Source organism: Berghia stephanieae, chromosome 5, assembly GCF_034508935.2.
Source record: "Berghia stephanieae isolate SIO BIC M18660-M18661 chromosome 5, UCSD_Bste_1.3, whole genome shotgun sequence".
In the NCBI taxonomy this organism is placed as follows: Eukaryota; Metazoa; Mollusca; class Gastropoda; order Nudibranchia; family Aeolidiidae; genus Berghia; species Berghia stephanieae.
Window position 1 is genome coordinate 41,261,833 of NC_088364.1, and position 16,657 is coordinate 41,278,489.

General features: G+C 36.6%; 2 protein-coding genes across 2 annotated transcripts in view; both read right to left on the minus strand.

The window, feature by feature from the left end:
• Positions 1-2,672: 2,672 nt before the first annotated feature.
• LOC144974139 (uncharacterized) overlaps positions 2,673-16,657 on the minus strand; it is a 79,975-nt gene continuing 65,990 nt past the window's right edge. Inside the window, exons 4-5 of the mRNA XM_078917040.1 lie at positions 7,050-7,179; positions 2,673-2,804 (exon numbers count right to left, since the gene is read on the minus strand). Of these exons, the coding sequence (XP_078773166.1) occupies positions 2,719-2,804; positions 7,050-7,179 (216 nt within the window). The 3' untranslated portion in view covers positions 2,673-2,718. The remainder of the gene's footprint in view (positions 2,805-7,049; positions 7,180-16,657) is intronic.
• The window catches only part of LOC144973804 (uncharacterized), a 36,143-nt gene continuing 35,844 nt past the window's right edge, over positions 16,359-16,657 (minus strand). The window contains exon 5 of the mRNA XM_078916698.1: positions 16,359-16,382. Coding sequence (XP_078772824.1) covers positions 16,359-16,382 — 24 coding nt within the window. The remainder of the gene's footprint in view (positions 16,383-16,657) is intronic.

The window sequence follows — 16,657 nt, forward strand, 5'->3', positions numbered from 1 at the left end:
TCTTCTTTAAGCAACTCCATTTAAGATCATTTCATTGATTGAAAAGGTTTTCCCCGATTTTTCGACCTTTCATTTTATACCAATTTTATCATATTATATGATCCACCGCCTCTATTCGGTATTATGTTGGGGGTGATTTCGATGCCGAGAATTGTCTTTAAAGACAAACATCTTATGAAACTTGTGCTAATTTTATGCTTTATTGAGGAAAGGGTAGTTTCTGACATTGAAAAATCATTTAAAATTGTTATTTCTCATCAATTTAACTTCCATTTTTGTTGTCAGTTCTACTCCCGACGCAATGCCATTTTAATACGTCAGATCACGTAGACCTGCACATTCTTTAGGAATAGACAAATAAATATCGATGGACAAATGAATTATTTTATATTTTGTTGGGGTTTTTATTTTAATTTGACAGGGATATGTAAATACTACATTTTGGAAAGGAATTATGAGTTTCAGTTTTGTTGCAATGACTAGATGCCGGATACTATTGTCAAAAATAATAAATTATATCTACTTTTGTTACTTGGAATGATGTCTGTTTTTGTTTGTTTGTTTCTTTGTTTTTTTTTTGTTTTTTTGTTTGTTTTTTTTTTGTTTGTTTGTTTTTTTGTTTTTTGTTTTGTTTGGGGTTTTTTGTTGTTGCTTGTTTGATTGCTTGTTATTTGTATTTTTTTGTTTTGTTTTTATTTTCTTTTTCTTTTTTTTTTGTTGTTATTGTTTGCATTCGTAGGTGGGTTGTTTTGATCTGTTTTTAATTTGTTAGATTTTTGTGGTCTGTTCATTTTTGTAGTTAATGTGTGTTCTTTTGTTTGTAAATTTATTTAGTTTTAATGTTGTTTTTTTAATTTGCTTTTGATGGTTCTTTTTTTTTCACGTATGACTTGGTAAATCGTTTATGTCTGAGCTACACACGGGCTTAGATGAATCATTTCATGCAGGCTGTTTTAATAATAGTAATAATGTAAATCATTTATTCCGCGCCTATTCAATATACAAACAGCTCAAGGCGCCTTTTCAATTAAAAAAAAAAGATCAAAGCTATAATAGCAGGTCATACACAAAACATGCTAAAAGTTCCTGTTAGTCCTTAAGTTATAGATAGGCGCTTTAGAAGTATAGGTAGATAGTGTCAAATGCTGAGCTGAGGTCAAGTAGAGCGATAATAGAAATGTTACCTTCATCAGCAGCACAGAGAAGATCGTTTTGGATCTTCAACAGAGCAGTCTGTGTATTCTGATACTGATACTGCGTATAGGCAGATTGATTCGGTTTGAGACATGTCAAAAAAAATTTAAGTTCCTCTGAGGACAGGCTAGCATTTTTAAGAATATGTGTGACTAGAGCATTTTTTGGAAGATTGATGAACTGTGCCAGCCTGGAGAAATTAAGCTATTATATCTGTTAAAAATTGAAACAAGATGCTCCAGATGTGTAACAAGTAAAGTTGTTGGGATGGGGTCCAGGTTACAGATTTTATGTGGTGAATGTTTTATAATTGAATTACGTCTTCCTCGGTCGCTGGCTGAAAACTCACAGAGCAAGCTCTCATCCCCAAAGGGATCAAAAACTTGTTGACTAGCTTGACACGAATCTAGTTTTTCTCGAGTTTTAGTGGCCTTGCTCTGATAGTAATCGCCAAAAACAGAAGGAAGATCAATAGATTTGTAAGATGTTGGGTATGTATTTCACGAGACAGTCTTTTTGTTTTTTTCCAGAGATGATGTCAGCAACAGCAAAAGGCGTTCTTTATGTGGAACATTTCTTGATTCTCTTATTGAAATATTCAGTTCTGGCTCATTTAATTTGAAATTTGATTTTTCTATATTGTTCTTTTAAAATGTCATTGTCAATCTGCAGTCCGGACATGTGCCATATCCTTTCAGCGCGGCGACGTTCAAGTCATGCCATCTTTAAGAATTTGCTGATTGGATCGATCGTCATAACATTGTGGTGTGAGCACCATTAGAAGCAGCTGCTGCCATCTTTATATCTCGATTCACCCACGGGGCAGATGGTCGGTCGGTAACGGTTCGTTGTTTAAGAGCATGGCAATTAACAAGCTCACTTAATACAAATTGTATGCTTTAATTTTCTGGTCGTCTTGTTGAATGGACCTTATTGCATTTTAAGATATTTTTTTAAAACTATGATCGATCTTCTTTCTTGATGTGATGGTCCTTTTTTCGAGTTTGGGTTTCTGGAATTCGATATTAAAACTAATCATGAAATGGTCTGAGATGTAGGGGTCCTAAACATCAAGATTGTGAATTGGCGTTTTCAGATCTGCCACAAACCAGACCAGAATATGACCCTTGTTATTGGTGGACATGCTGACGTCTTGTCTAAGCGAATTTTCGGTTAAAAATTACTTTAAAATTAGTACATTTTGATCTATTGAGTTGTAACGAAAGTTAAACTCGCCAACTGTAATTATTGGTCTGATACTCTTAGCCAATGAGTTTTCTACAAAATTAATTGTCAAGTATCCAGGATTTTATTTAATTGGGAATTATGCCTTCATAACATGTGTAAAGAATATATATTGACATTTTAAAAAACGTCAATTTTCTTTACGAGTGAGCATCAAAAATAAAGGGACAAATATTTATTTGAGCTGAAGCTTTTATTTAAATACTCAAAAAATCATTTGTCAATTAAATAATGCATCTTTCCACCATGACAGCAATAATCGTTCTTAAGAAAATATAGTTAATCATACTCAGCGCCAATGGTAATGCTAATATTGCCACTGTTGATCTTTGTGGAGTGGTACCATACGTTTGTGTCAATGACGACTGGTTGATAATATATGGCACACCAGGGTGGAGGGGATGGGCAGAAGAAAAAGAAACATAAATTTATTAATATTGAATTCAATTAATGATGATGATGATGATAATGACGACGGTGATGATGATGATGATGATGATGATATGATGTGAGATGATGACGACGATGATGAAAATGATGATGATGATAGATGTATATGATAATAATATGATGATGAATAAATAATAATAATAATAATAATAATAAATAATAATAATAATAATAAATAATAATAATAATAATAATAATATAATAATAAAATAATAATAATAAATATAATAATAATAATAATAATAATAATAATAACGACGACGATCCAAGTTCGTTGACAAATATTTTTTCTTCTGCTTTCCTTATCTTAGCACTTCATGTTTTTTAAAAAGTTGACTCATTTATTGTTGACGGAGTCTGCATCTAAAATATATATAATTTATTTAGTTTCCGATTAAAGACGACTGATACTTGTTTCCGATATATTATGATATATCTATTGTTTTTAATTGAAAACTCTTGTCAACGTTTCTATTTTTGTTAGATCTAAGAACAACCAAATAAGCTATTGCTGAAAACTAATAAACCGTCATATTATTATGCCATGTCTAGTTGTATTATAATGCTCAATTTAGCCCGCTATCTCCTTGCTCTGGACGCGTAAAGAGCCATGAGGCTCATGGAGTCGGAATTTATACAAGTGACATATTTATATGATGTTATGTTATTTAATGACATATACAATAACGGATATCTACCTAAAGAACTAGCTCAATCAGTGTATATAACACTACCAAAAAAGTCGAATGCTGTTGAATGTGGTGACTTCAGAACAATAAGTTTAATGCCACATGTAACAAAACTTTTGCTAAAAAATATACTTGAAAGAATACAATCCAAAATTGATAAAGAGGTAGGGGATGTACAATTCGGATTCAGAAAGAACACTGGAACAAGAGAAGCAATCTTCTGTCTGAATATCATGAGACAAAAACACATTGAATAGCAGAAAAAATATATGCATGTTTTATAGATTATGCAAAGGCATTTGATCGTGTACATCATTCTGAAATAATTTAATGTTTGGAAAGAGTAGGTATTGACGAGAAAGTCATCAGACTCATAACTAATCTCTACTGGCACCAGAAAGCAGCCATTAGAATACAAGGAGAAGTATCTGAATACACATTCATCAAAAGAGGAGTACGACAAGGCTGTGTTCTCTCCCCATACCTCTTCAACATCTATACAGAATTCATCTCCCGACTTACTGAGCTTTATGACGGAATCAATGTTGGTGGCAGAAGCATCAATTACTTTCGCTATGATGATGACACAGTTCTGCTTACAGAAAATGAGGAACCCTTACAAAAACTAGTAATGATGTCAATATCAATAGCGAAGCCATGGGCCTAGACATGAATGTTTCAAAAACCAAAGTGATGGTGATGGCAAAGGATCCCAATGTTTCCACTGACATAACAATTAAAGAAAGGAAACTGGAATCAGTTAAAACATTTAAATATTTAGGCCAACGTATCACTAATAATGGAAAAAGCGAGTACTGTGAGTTATGAGTACTCAAATGTTATGTACACTCGGCTTTGCTTTACGGTTCGGAAACATGGACCATGAATAAAAACATTGAAAAGCGAATTGAAGCCTGTGAAATTGAGACATTCCGTCGTATGGCCAAGATCAGCTGGACCGAAAAGAAGACCAACGAAGAAGTGTGTGACATTATGAACATAAGGCCAAACTTATTGAAAACAATTAAAACAAGAAAGATCAAATATTTTGGGCATACAAAGCGCCACATCTCCATCCAAAACCACATTTTAGAGGGATGCGTGGAGGGAAGGCGGACAAGAGGTCGACCGGCAAGGATATGGATGGATGACATCAAGTCATGGACTGGCCTTACTGCAGCTGAATGCAACAACAGGGTGACGGATAGGCACGCTTGGCAGGACATTTCACGTCGACCTCTGAAGAGATGACACGGCAGATAAATATGATATAAAGTAATATAATAAGTATATATATAAATATAATATAGAGAGAGAGAGAGAGAGAGAGAGAGAGAGAGAGAGAGAGACCCAGACTTGTCCACTGTTTGATGACGTTTTGCCATTTTGTTTTCTGCGGACAGTGTGTCCGAACCATGACAGTTTCATTCTTTTAACTATTGATAACAGTGGTACCTGCCCTCCTGCTCGATCCTCTCCTCTTCTAATTTATCTTTATTTGTCATGTGCTCCAAAATATGGAACTCTCAGGATTTTCCTGTAGCTCTTATTTTCAAAAGCACAGATTCTATTTTCTAGATGAGGATTGAGAGTCGATGATTCACAGCCATAGAGCAGCGACCAGTAATATTATCTAACAGTTCCATATGTTACGTGTTGCTGTTGGTCAGGGACCCTTTTTTATAAAGCGCCTTGAGTATAATAATAATAATAATGCTGAAAACTTATATAGCGCTATAACTCCGAGATACCAGACTCTAAGCGCTTAAATTACAAATTTACTTTGGCTGAAACATAATCATTCACACACACAAGCACACACACACACACACACACACACACAAACAAACAAACAACACACAACACAAACTAAACCTATCTTGCTTCTCATACCATCTACTAAAATCGAAACAGATATGTTTTAAGCGAACGTTTAAAAATAGACAAAGATTCTTTTTCACGTATGCTTTGTGGTAAGGCGTTCCAAACAGAGGGTCCGAAATGAGAAAAGGATCTCATTCCATCATTTTTCCGAATTCGAGGGACAACTAGTTTTGTGGAATCACTGGCCGAACGTAAGGGGCGGGGTTTTGAATATCTTTCAATAAGTTCCGAAAGGTGGGAAGGGGCAGTACCTTCAAGACAACGATACACTAAAACACAAGCTTTGAATTTAATCCTTTTCTCAACAGGCAGCCAATGCAGGTCATGAAGCAGAGGTCCGGCAGAGTCGCACCTATGCTTCATGTTTAGTATGTTTCGTGGATATAGATATATATTATTAAATTAAAATTAAAAGTTTAATGGACAGACAAAATGCGCAGTTAAGAAGTTTTGAATAAAATAAGAAGAGTAAAAAGAGATGCTTGTGTCATCAAATATATGGAAAAGGGAGTTGAAGTTTACTGTGGGGGGGGGGGGGGGGAGGGGTGGTTAGGTATAGATCTAGGAGAATTTAAAAGCTGGTGGTTTTTGGTTTCATCGATGGAAAGAAAGCAAGATGGCGACAGAGGATGACACACACTACAAATCTACGAGAACATTTGAACCTACCAAACAACGTCCATTAATTAATTAAAAAGCGCAGAAGATTGAACCGAATGGAGACAGCTGATCGGCTACGTGTTCACGAAAACACGTTACCATTGATATTGATGATGATGATGATGGTGATGATGATGATGATGATGATGAAGACGATGATGATGATGATACATTTATGGGCTTGATTTAACATTGTTACAATGGATACTATTTTGCGTTGGTTTAGAGTATTTATATCCACCACCACCAACACCACCACCACCACCACCATCACCATCATTATCATCATCATCATCATCATCATCATCATCATCATCATCATCATCATCACAAGCTCACGATCACAAGCATTAGACACTTTAAACAACCCAAATGCAAACAGATCTGAATCGTGTAAGTGCTAATCAGAGAGCCAAAAAAGTGAGACTTCAATGGATTTCGATTAGTGCGACATCGTAGAAAATAAAATATCAGATACTTATTTTCCAAAATGGGATCTGAGGAAACATAAGATAAGAATGTTTATGACGTTGGCGAAATCAAATCAATTATCAAGGCTCATGCAAGAACCAACCGGTACAAGAAGCACCCAAACTTCAATAAAAGTGACCCAATCAAACTATTAAATAGAAAAGTCCAAGTCACAATATTTAGACTGCGATCAGGACACAATCGCCTGAAACACCACATGCACACACTTTTTCAAAATAGGAGACACATGCATTTATGATTGTGGTGAAGGAGAATACGATCGCCATGGCATTGATTTACTCTAACTCGATTGTTTAGAGGTAATGTTCAAAATTGAATCTTAGGCTTTGGTATCATTCCAGTTTAATAATACGGTTTTGAGGCGCTGGATCACAATTCCGGGTTTTCATAGTGATGATTTCCTGGCATCTAAACATCTTGATTATATAAACTTACAAATATCTCCTTTTTCAACCGTGACCTCTAGTTTGTGACACTGGTTACTGCACTCGGGACTTGGCACCAGGAGCCAAGTTTTGCTGCCAGATATCTGGGCTTGCCATGATGGACGCTCTACAGAGTCGATCTGTGAATAATGTCGATTATACAATGATATATACACACACACACACGCACACACACACACACACACATATATATATATATATATATATATATATATATATATATATATCTATATTGAATCGTGTTGGATCATAGAATTAAACGAATGAGAATACGTACGGAGCCTAAAAAGTGTCCACCAATGAAAGTATTCAGCGCCATTATATCATGGGCTGGGAATGTAAGCATTACCATTCATTCGGTCTCTATGTGAACATAACGGCACAAGAAAAACAACAAACAATATCAAAATCCACAATAAAATGGTTCAGAACTGTTGCGTATATTTATGCTTCAATAAAGCTGTCAAAAAAATGAAGTTAGAGAATGTGTGTAATCGTGTAATATAATAACCTATAATGTGTTTTCCAACCACCACATCATCACTGTCACTACTACTGCAACCACCATTACCACTTCATCACTACCACAACTACTACAACCACCACCACTATATCATTATCACTACCACTACACCACCACTACATCATCATCATCACTACTACAACCACCACCACTCCATCATCATCACTACCACTACTACTACACCATCACTACCACCACTATTACAACAACCACCACATCATCATAATCACTACCTCTACTACTTCAACCACCAACCACCACAATATCATCACTACCACTACAACTATACCACCACCAGCACATCATCATCACTACCACTACTACTACAAACACCACAACTACATCGTCATCACTACCACTACTACTGCAACCACCACCACCACCACATCATTATCACTACCACCACTATTACAACAACCACCACCACATCAGCATCACTACCTCTACTACTACAACCACCAACACAATATCATGACTACCACTACTACTACAACCACCAGCACCACATCATTATCACTACCACCACAACTATACCACCATCAGCACATCATCATCACTACCACTACTACTACTACTGTTTTCACTGTGTCGTTTTAATAGTGACTATCGTCAAGCCTCCATAATAGCGTTAACAGAGACTTGGCTATCTCCTCACATACCATCATCATGTTTTAATATTGAACAATATTCACTATTTCGAGGAGATCGGACTAATGTAAATAAACGAACTGGGGGTGGGGTGTGCACATATATAACAACAAATGGTGCCACCCCAATAACTGTCAGATAAAGAAAATGTATTGTGACGATAAAATTGAATTTATTACTGTTTCGTCACGACCATATTACCTACCCCGGGAATATACTCATGTCATCATCATCAACGTCTACATTCCACCATCATCAGACAACACCACAGCGAAAAATATTTTGAGGAAAGAAATACAGGACATTCAAATTAAGTCACCCGATGCCGTATTGATGGTCACTGGCGATTTTAACCAATGTAACGATTTTACTCTCCCGGGACTTCATCAATACGTGGACTGCGAGACAAGGGACAAAAAAACATTAGATTTATTCCTGTGTAATATTAAAAATAGTTATAAATGTTTACCCCGTGCCCCATTAGGTTTATCTGACCACTGCATGCTCTTGCTACTCCCCACCTACCGCCCTGTTTTTAAACGTGTAAAACCAGTAAAGAAAAGTGTACAGATCTGGAATGGAAGTGTGTGTGAAGATTTGCGTGGTTGTTTTGAATGCACTGACTGGAATGTTTTTATCGAATCATGTGATAGTGTGGATGAGCTGAATGACTGTGTGAGTGAGTATTTAAAATTCTGTGAACAGCTAGTGTCTTGTAAAAAAGAAATAAAATATTATCCTAACAACAAGCCTTGGATAACAAAAGATCTAAAACTTTTATTGAACCAAAAGAAAACTCTCTATACTAGTGGAAACAAAAAAGATCTGAAAACAAAACAAAAAGAGATAAAGAGGGTAATATCTAGTTGTAGAGATAAGTACAAAAATAAAATTGAAAAATGCTTTTCTTCTGGGGATATAAGGGACACGTGGCGGGGGCTTAAAACTGCTGTGAACTATAATCCAAAGCCCACGATTATATCAGAAGATATCGAAATTGAAACTTTAAATAAATTTTATTCACGTTTCGACACAGCAAACAAATTTGATATTGAAAATGAAAAACATAAATTAGACAGGGCTTTGGAAGATGAAATGACTATTGAGGTCAGTGAAGAGGAAACGAGATTCGTATTTTCGAAACTAAACGAGAGGAAGGCTGCTGGGCCGGATGGATTGAAAGGAAAACTATTAAAAGAATGTGCCCACCAGCTTTCCCCCATTTATACACATATTTTTAACTGGTCCCTCCAATGCGTTTCAATCCCTGAAATTTGGAAAACTTCAAAAATTATTCCTGTTCCAAAAAAAGAAAAACTTGAAACTATGAACGATCTCAGACCTGTTGCACTGACTTCAATAGTCATGAAATCTTTAGAAAAACTTGTTCTTGTTAAAATTAGGAATCAGTTTATGCCATTGAGTGATAGTCATCAATTTGCTTACAAACCAGGACGTGGCGTAGAGGATGCCATTTTGCTGTTTACAAACAACATCTACAGGCATCTAGATCACGCTAGGAGCTATTGCAGATTGCTTTTTGCAGATTTTTCTTCAGCGTTCAATACAATGCAACCTCAGTTGGTTGTTCAAAAATTGACTAGTCTGAATTTAAACAAGTATATAATTGCTTGGGTGCTCGAATTTCTTACGGAGAGAGCACAATATGTTCAATTAGGGCAAAACAAATCTTCCTGTATAACTACAAATACTGGTGCTCCTCAAGGTTGTGTATTGTCCCTGTATTATTCACAATATACACGAATGACTGTAGAAGTCAAAACCTGAGTGTACCTTTAATAAAGTTTGCAGATGACACCGCTCTTCAAGGCCTCATAACAAATGGCAACGAAGTGGCTTATAGGCAAGAAATTGATAGATTTGTGTCTTGGTGTGATGCCCACCACCTAGAGCTTAACATAAGCAAGACAAAGGAGCTAGTGATTGACTTTAGGAGAGTGAAGGAACCGATAGAACCGTTAAAATTAAAGGACCAATTCGTCCAGCGAGTTCCTCACTACAAATACCTTGGTGTAACGATTGATGACAGGCTCAAGTGGGATGAACACTTGAAAATAATTAGGCATAAGATGTGCAGACGTACATATTTTTTATCGAAACTCTCTCAGTTTAGAATAGATAAAACCCTCTGCACATTATTTTATAGAGCAGTAATCGAAAGTGTTTTGTCATTTTGTATAACAGCTTGGGGAGGCAATTGCTTAGCAGTGGAAAGGAACAAAATAAATTCAAATATTAAAAAATCCATTAAACGCTATATAAATGATGTTGACGATGTAGATCTTTTATACGAGAAATTTTGTATAAATAAAATAACTAAAATATTAAATGACCAGTATCATCCACTAAGACCATCAATTATTATGTCAGAAAGAAGTGGTCGCCCTTTCTCTATTTCAACGAAAACAGAGAGACACCGAAAATCTTTTCTGCCGTCCAGCATTAGGCTTTATAACAACAAGCAATAATCATTTTATATAATTATTTCTCATTTTTACTTTTTAAAAATATAAATATTAATTTATTAATTTATTTGTTTTGCAATCTTTTCAATTTTCAATTTATAGTGACAGTTTTAACTATTTTACAGTGTTGAAATTATTCATATTATAAAGCGCAGCTCTGGTTATAGAGCTGCTCCTTTTTTATATATATACATCCTATTTCCATTGTATTTTTATCTTATGTGTAAATTATAACACGTCTGTACAAAAAATTTCCTTTTTGGGATGCAATAAAGTATTATTATTATTATTATTACTACTACAACCACCACAATCACATCGTCATCACTACCACTACTACTGCAACCACCACCACCATATCATCATCGTTACTACTACTACTGCTACTACTACTACTACTACTACTACTACTACTACTACTACTACTACTACTACTACTACTACTACTACTACTACTGCTACTACTACTACTACTACTACTACTACTACCACCACCACATATCATTACCATTACCACTACTACTACAACCACCACAACCACATCTACATCACGACCACTACTACAGCAACCACCACCACATCATCATCACTATCACTACTACTACAACTATCACCACCACCACCACCACATCATCATCACTATCACTACTACTACAACTATCACCACCACCACCACCACATCATCATCACTATCACTACTACTACAACTACAACCGCCACCGCCACATCATCATCAACACCACTACTACTACAATCACCAACACCACATCATCCTCACTACCACCAGTACTACAATCACTACCATTAGGTTTTGGGACTTTACTTCTTTTGAAATAAGGAAACTTCGGAATTGTATTTGGCATTGTGTTTATATTTATATATCATAATCTAATTCTAATCAGTTATCTATTTAGAACTAGATGCTATACAATATGTACGCCAAATACCATTCCAATTCTTTTTTTTTGTGTGTGTGTGTGTGTGCGGGAATTCCTCTTTCGGCATTGTAATTCCTACGAGTGGTGTCTGAAATTCCTGTGAGCCAAATTTAAAGTTGGCGTCTCTTTGCTATGATGATGCAGTGAGTGTGAGAGAGTCATCACTACACACATAAACAACAGAAACAATTTAAAAGCATAACTATGACACGCATCCACTCACCCACGAGGCTATACTATTTATCCTTTTCTCTATATAGAACAGGACAAGACAAACAAGAGCTTGACTCTCTCTTCACTTAGCATTGATGTTTGTCGTCTGACGAGTTCAACTCTCGGTCGACCTGTCAATATTCCTTTTTGCCTAGGACGTAATCATTAATAATAGAATGTTGTGTGGTTTTGACCGTGAAGAAAACCTTAAGAAGTCACGTTTATATTATTTTAGAGACATCGTTTTGAATAATTTTGAGTTAAACGAGCGAGCAGGAAGTTATTTTCTTATATTTCATGAACTGCCGATCATTGTTTACTATAGTAACGCGATTCCCAGCCCATGTCTCAATGGCGGATATTTTTCTCATCGAGGCCGCTGGTTGGCTAGCCAATAAGAGCACCGTGCGGATTCCATTGGGTAAATTCCTTGTGTTGGATACAAATATGGTACTCAAAGTCCCAGGTATGAGAGTTTTGACAAAATGAGAGTCATTTAAATCGATCGATATTTGAAAGTCGAGTTTTCTGGCCAAATTATTAAATACGTATCTTCCCAGAGCACGCCAGTAACTTGTTAACTGACGGTCATTATAATAGAATTTTAATGACAAAGAATGCTAATTAACAAGCATCTTATACAGAGACTATTTAAAAATTGCCACCGCCCCCCCCCCCCTAACAAACTCGCCATGTTTATAAGCTAATGAATAGATCTGTATTTGTTTTATCTCATGTAGTATAATCATAATATCTGATAGACCAGGGTTGATCATACATATCTATCACATAAACTAATGGATATTGTAGTATTCAACTTTTATCCAACTTTCATATTCTTCTTCTTCTTCTAGGTTCCATGCCTGGTCCAGGCTTCGGATACTGCATGAATTATCTCTCTCCATTCCTCCCTGTCTCTTGCTTTTTCAAACAGCTCTTGGATTGTTAGGTTGGTGAAGCCCTTCAGTTGGTCTATGAGTGTTTTTCTTTGTCTTCCCCCGGGCGCGTTTACCAGGTATTTTTCCACAACTTGCCAGGTATTCATTCTTATCTTGCCTTACTATGTGTCCGAAAAAGGATAGTTGTCGATCCGCTATTAAGCATTAGTTTCCTTTATTGGTATGTTTGTTTTAGCACTTCTTCGTTCGTTTTGTGTGCAATATACGATATTCTCTGCATCCTTCTCAAACACCACATTTCAAAAGCTTCAATGTTCTTTTGTGTTTCTGCATTTGTAGTCCAGCTTTCGCATCCGTATAACAAGATTGGCCTCACGTAGCACTTCAAGACTCAGAATCTAATCCCGAACAACATCTGTTTGTTTTTCAAAATGTTTTCGAGGTCCATAAAGGCCTGTTTGGCTTGAGTTATTCTTGCTCGTATGTCTCGGTTACATCTTCCATCTGTTGTCACTATTGAACCCAGGTATTTAAAACTTTCTACGTTGGTAAGTTGCTCGCCGTGAATCGTTATATTGCAGGTGTTGTTGTTTTTGGGGTTTTTCTGTATTACCATGCATTCCGTTTTGGTGATATTCACCTCCATTCCCTTGGCTTCACTATCTACTACCACTTTGTCCACAATCTTTTGAAGTTGGATTTCTGATGTTGCAACGAGTACCGTATCGTCTGCGTATCTTATATTATTTATGTTGTGACCTCCTACTTTTATTCCCTCCATATTAGTTATGCCCCTCATGATTGTTTCTTGGTATAGATTAAACAGATCTGGTGAGGCAACACACCCTTGACGGACTCCTTTCTTAATAGGAATGGAATTTCCTGTAGAGTTTCCGATTTTGATAGATGCCTGCTGGGTGTAGTATAATGTTTGCATGAGTCTGAGGTCTTTCTCATCAGCGCCAACGGAGTGCAGTTGTTTTAGTATTTCTTCGTGGCGTACTCTATCAAAGCTTTTTTGTAGTCGACAAAACAGAGGTATATTGGGGTCTGAACCTGTATAGCTCTTTCACTTAAAACACGGAGGAGGTATATTGTGTTCCTTGTCCCTCTGTCAGGTTGGAATCCATATTGTTCTTCTGCGATTTCGGGGTTAATCTTATTCCTTAGCCTGTTGATAATTATACGCAACAGTATTTTGTTGATGTGGCTTATTAAACTTATAGTTCTAAAATTTTCGCATCTGACTGCACCTGCTTTCTTTGGTATTGCTATGAAAATAGAGTTACAGAGATCTTCTGGAATTTTCCCAGTGTTGTATATATTGATGAATAATATGTGAAGTTCATCAATTGCTAGATCTCCTAGGCTTTTTAATACCTCTACAGATATTTCATCAGGGCCTGTTGCTTTACCATCCTTCATTCGTTCCATGGCATGTTCAATTTCACTTTTGGTGATTTTTGGTCCGCTTAATGGTTCTTTGAATTTCAGTGGTGGTTCATTTCTATTTGGATCATTGTACAGTTCGCCTATGTATTCTACCCATCGGCTTTCTATATGTTGTTCTTCAAATAGCACTTCCCCTTGTTTGTTCTGGATGCAACTTCCTGCTGCTTTGCTTTTCCTTTTCCCTGATAGTTCTTTTATTCTTTGGTGAGCTTGTTGGGGGTTGGGTTTGTATTCTCTTTCGATTTCGCAGCCTTTCCAGTCTAGATAGTTCTCGTGTGCTTCGATGCATTTGGATTTAATGTGGTTGTTCAATGTTTGGTATTCTGCAGACCCTCTGTTGCATTTCGTCTTTCTTCAAATAGGTTAAGAATTTCATTTGTCATCCATTCCTTTTTGCTGTTTATTTGAGCTATTGGTAAATGCTTTTCTGCAGTTGCTTTGACACACTTTTGGAATATATCAAATTGTTTTTCACATTTTTCGTTATCAGGTTCACTTTGGCTTTGTATCATGAGTGCACTTTCAAATTCTTCTCTCATTTTTTTGTATGCCATTGTCTTGCATAACCTGTAATCCCTCTTTATTCTACCAGCTGTTCTCTGAATAGCTTTAAACTTTATCCTTACTGTACAAACAACTGGGACATGGTCACTGTCTACATCGGCGCCTGGGTAGGTTTTGAACTTAATATGCCATTTCTGAATCTTGATGATACTGCTATAAAGTCTATCTGGTTCCTTGCTCTGTCCCCTGGTGATTGCCATGTCCATGTTTCTTGGGTGTTGTTGAAACCAGGTGTTTGAAATCATTAATTTATTTGTTCTACACCAATCTGCCCAGATGTTTCCTCGTTCATTTCTGTCTCCGAGTCCATGTGGTCCGATTATGTCACCATCTCTGCCTCTGCCAATCTTAGCATTTAGGTCCCCCATTACCATAAGAACTTCTTGTGATTTACACATTCGTTTTGCTTTGTCTAGTGAATGGTAAAACTCTGTCATATCTGCATCTGTCGCCTCTTCTGTTGGTGAATAAACTTGAATAATATTGGTGTCAACTACAGGTTCTCTTAGCTTAACCAGCAAAACTCTGTCTGAGATTGCTACGTGCCCTTTGTAAAATTTGGTTGATTGTTGGTCTAAGATCATCCCTACTCCTTTTTGAAAAGAGGTTCCACCACTCTATATGATCTTATATGTCTGTTGTTTTCTTGTTTTGACATGGTTCCCTGCTCTTTCATCTCATTTCTGCCAGGCCAAGAATATTTATTTTGAGCCGTTTCATTTCTTTTAGAATGTTGTTTAGTTTTCCTTTTTGGGCACAGGTCCTGACATTCCATGTCCCAATTTTGGTTTTGTCACATTTGTTAAATTTATTTCGCCTAGTAACTGGCTGACGGTTCGGTGTGACCTGACGAACGTCACGCTCCCAACCGAGCGAGGCAGCAGTCTTCCGTGAAAAAGTGCTCCCCTTTACGCTGTCACCGTTCAACTTTTTGGACTTATTCATGCAGTTAACTCGGCAAAGCTACAAGAATGGTTTGCCATTGACTTTCATATTAGAAGGTTTTAAAAAAGTAATAAACAAAAATGAATATAACAGCTTTTAAAAAAATGTCTTGTTTCTCTGATGTCAATCTGGGTTTTCAAGCAATGTATTTATTTTTTAATTGTTTTTATTGGCTGAAGAAGGGTTTGAGCCCGGAAAGTTCCGTGTTTGGTATTCTGTTCTCTGTTGAAGCTGTTATATTAATTCTTATTTATTACTTTATACAGTCCACAGCTTCTAACAGCTTGGTATCATACGAGAAGGCGTTTATTGTTCTATCCAATCCATTCCTATTGCAGGTGTGTGTTGAAATCCTTCAGAGACATTACGCCGATGGAGCCGGAGTTTATCACAGTATCTAGAGCGTAAACGGACAATTGCTTTCTATCGACTGGATATGACGCTAGTCTATCGCAAAGTACTTTCAAGATCTAACAGGCCCACCTACCCAATCACTGCTAGGTGGACAGGGGGGTCAGAAAAAAAGATCGACTGCAGCCGGGATCAATCTTGGTCCCTTTGCGTGTGAAACGAGTGCTCTACCAACTGAGCTAGTGGGACCCCCATTGCGTGGTCTGGGATAATGTTCTGTTATGGCTCAATAATTATGCCCTCCTTTGAGAGAAATGTTTTCTAATGGGCATGATCTATATCAACTTTCCATGTGCTCGAGGTCGTTGGTCACATTGTATAATGTTCTCAAAATGACCCACTTAGTGAAAAGTGTTCACTGCTTTTTAAATATCTAACATCACGATTGGTCATTTTGTTCAGCTTGACACATGGGTATGTTTATAACTTTTGTAAACAAAGCAGCGTGTTTACAATTGTTAAGAAATATCCAACCGTTGGACAGCAACAAATCATGTGATTGATGACTTATTTGAACG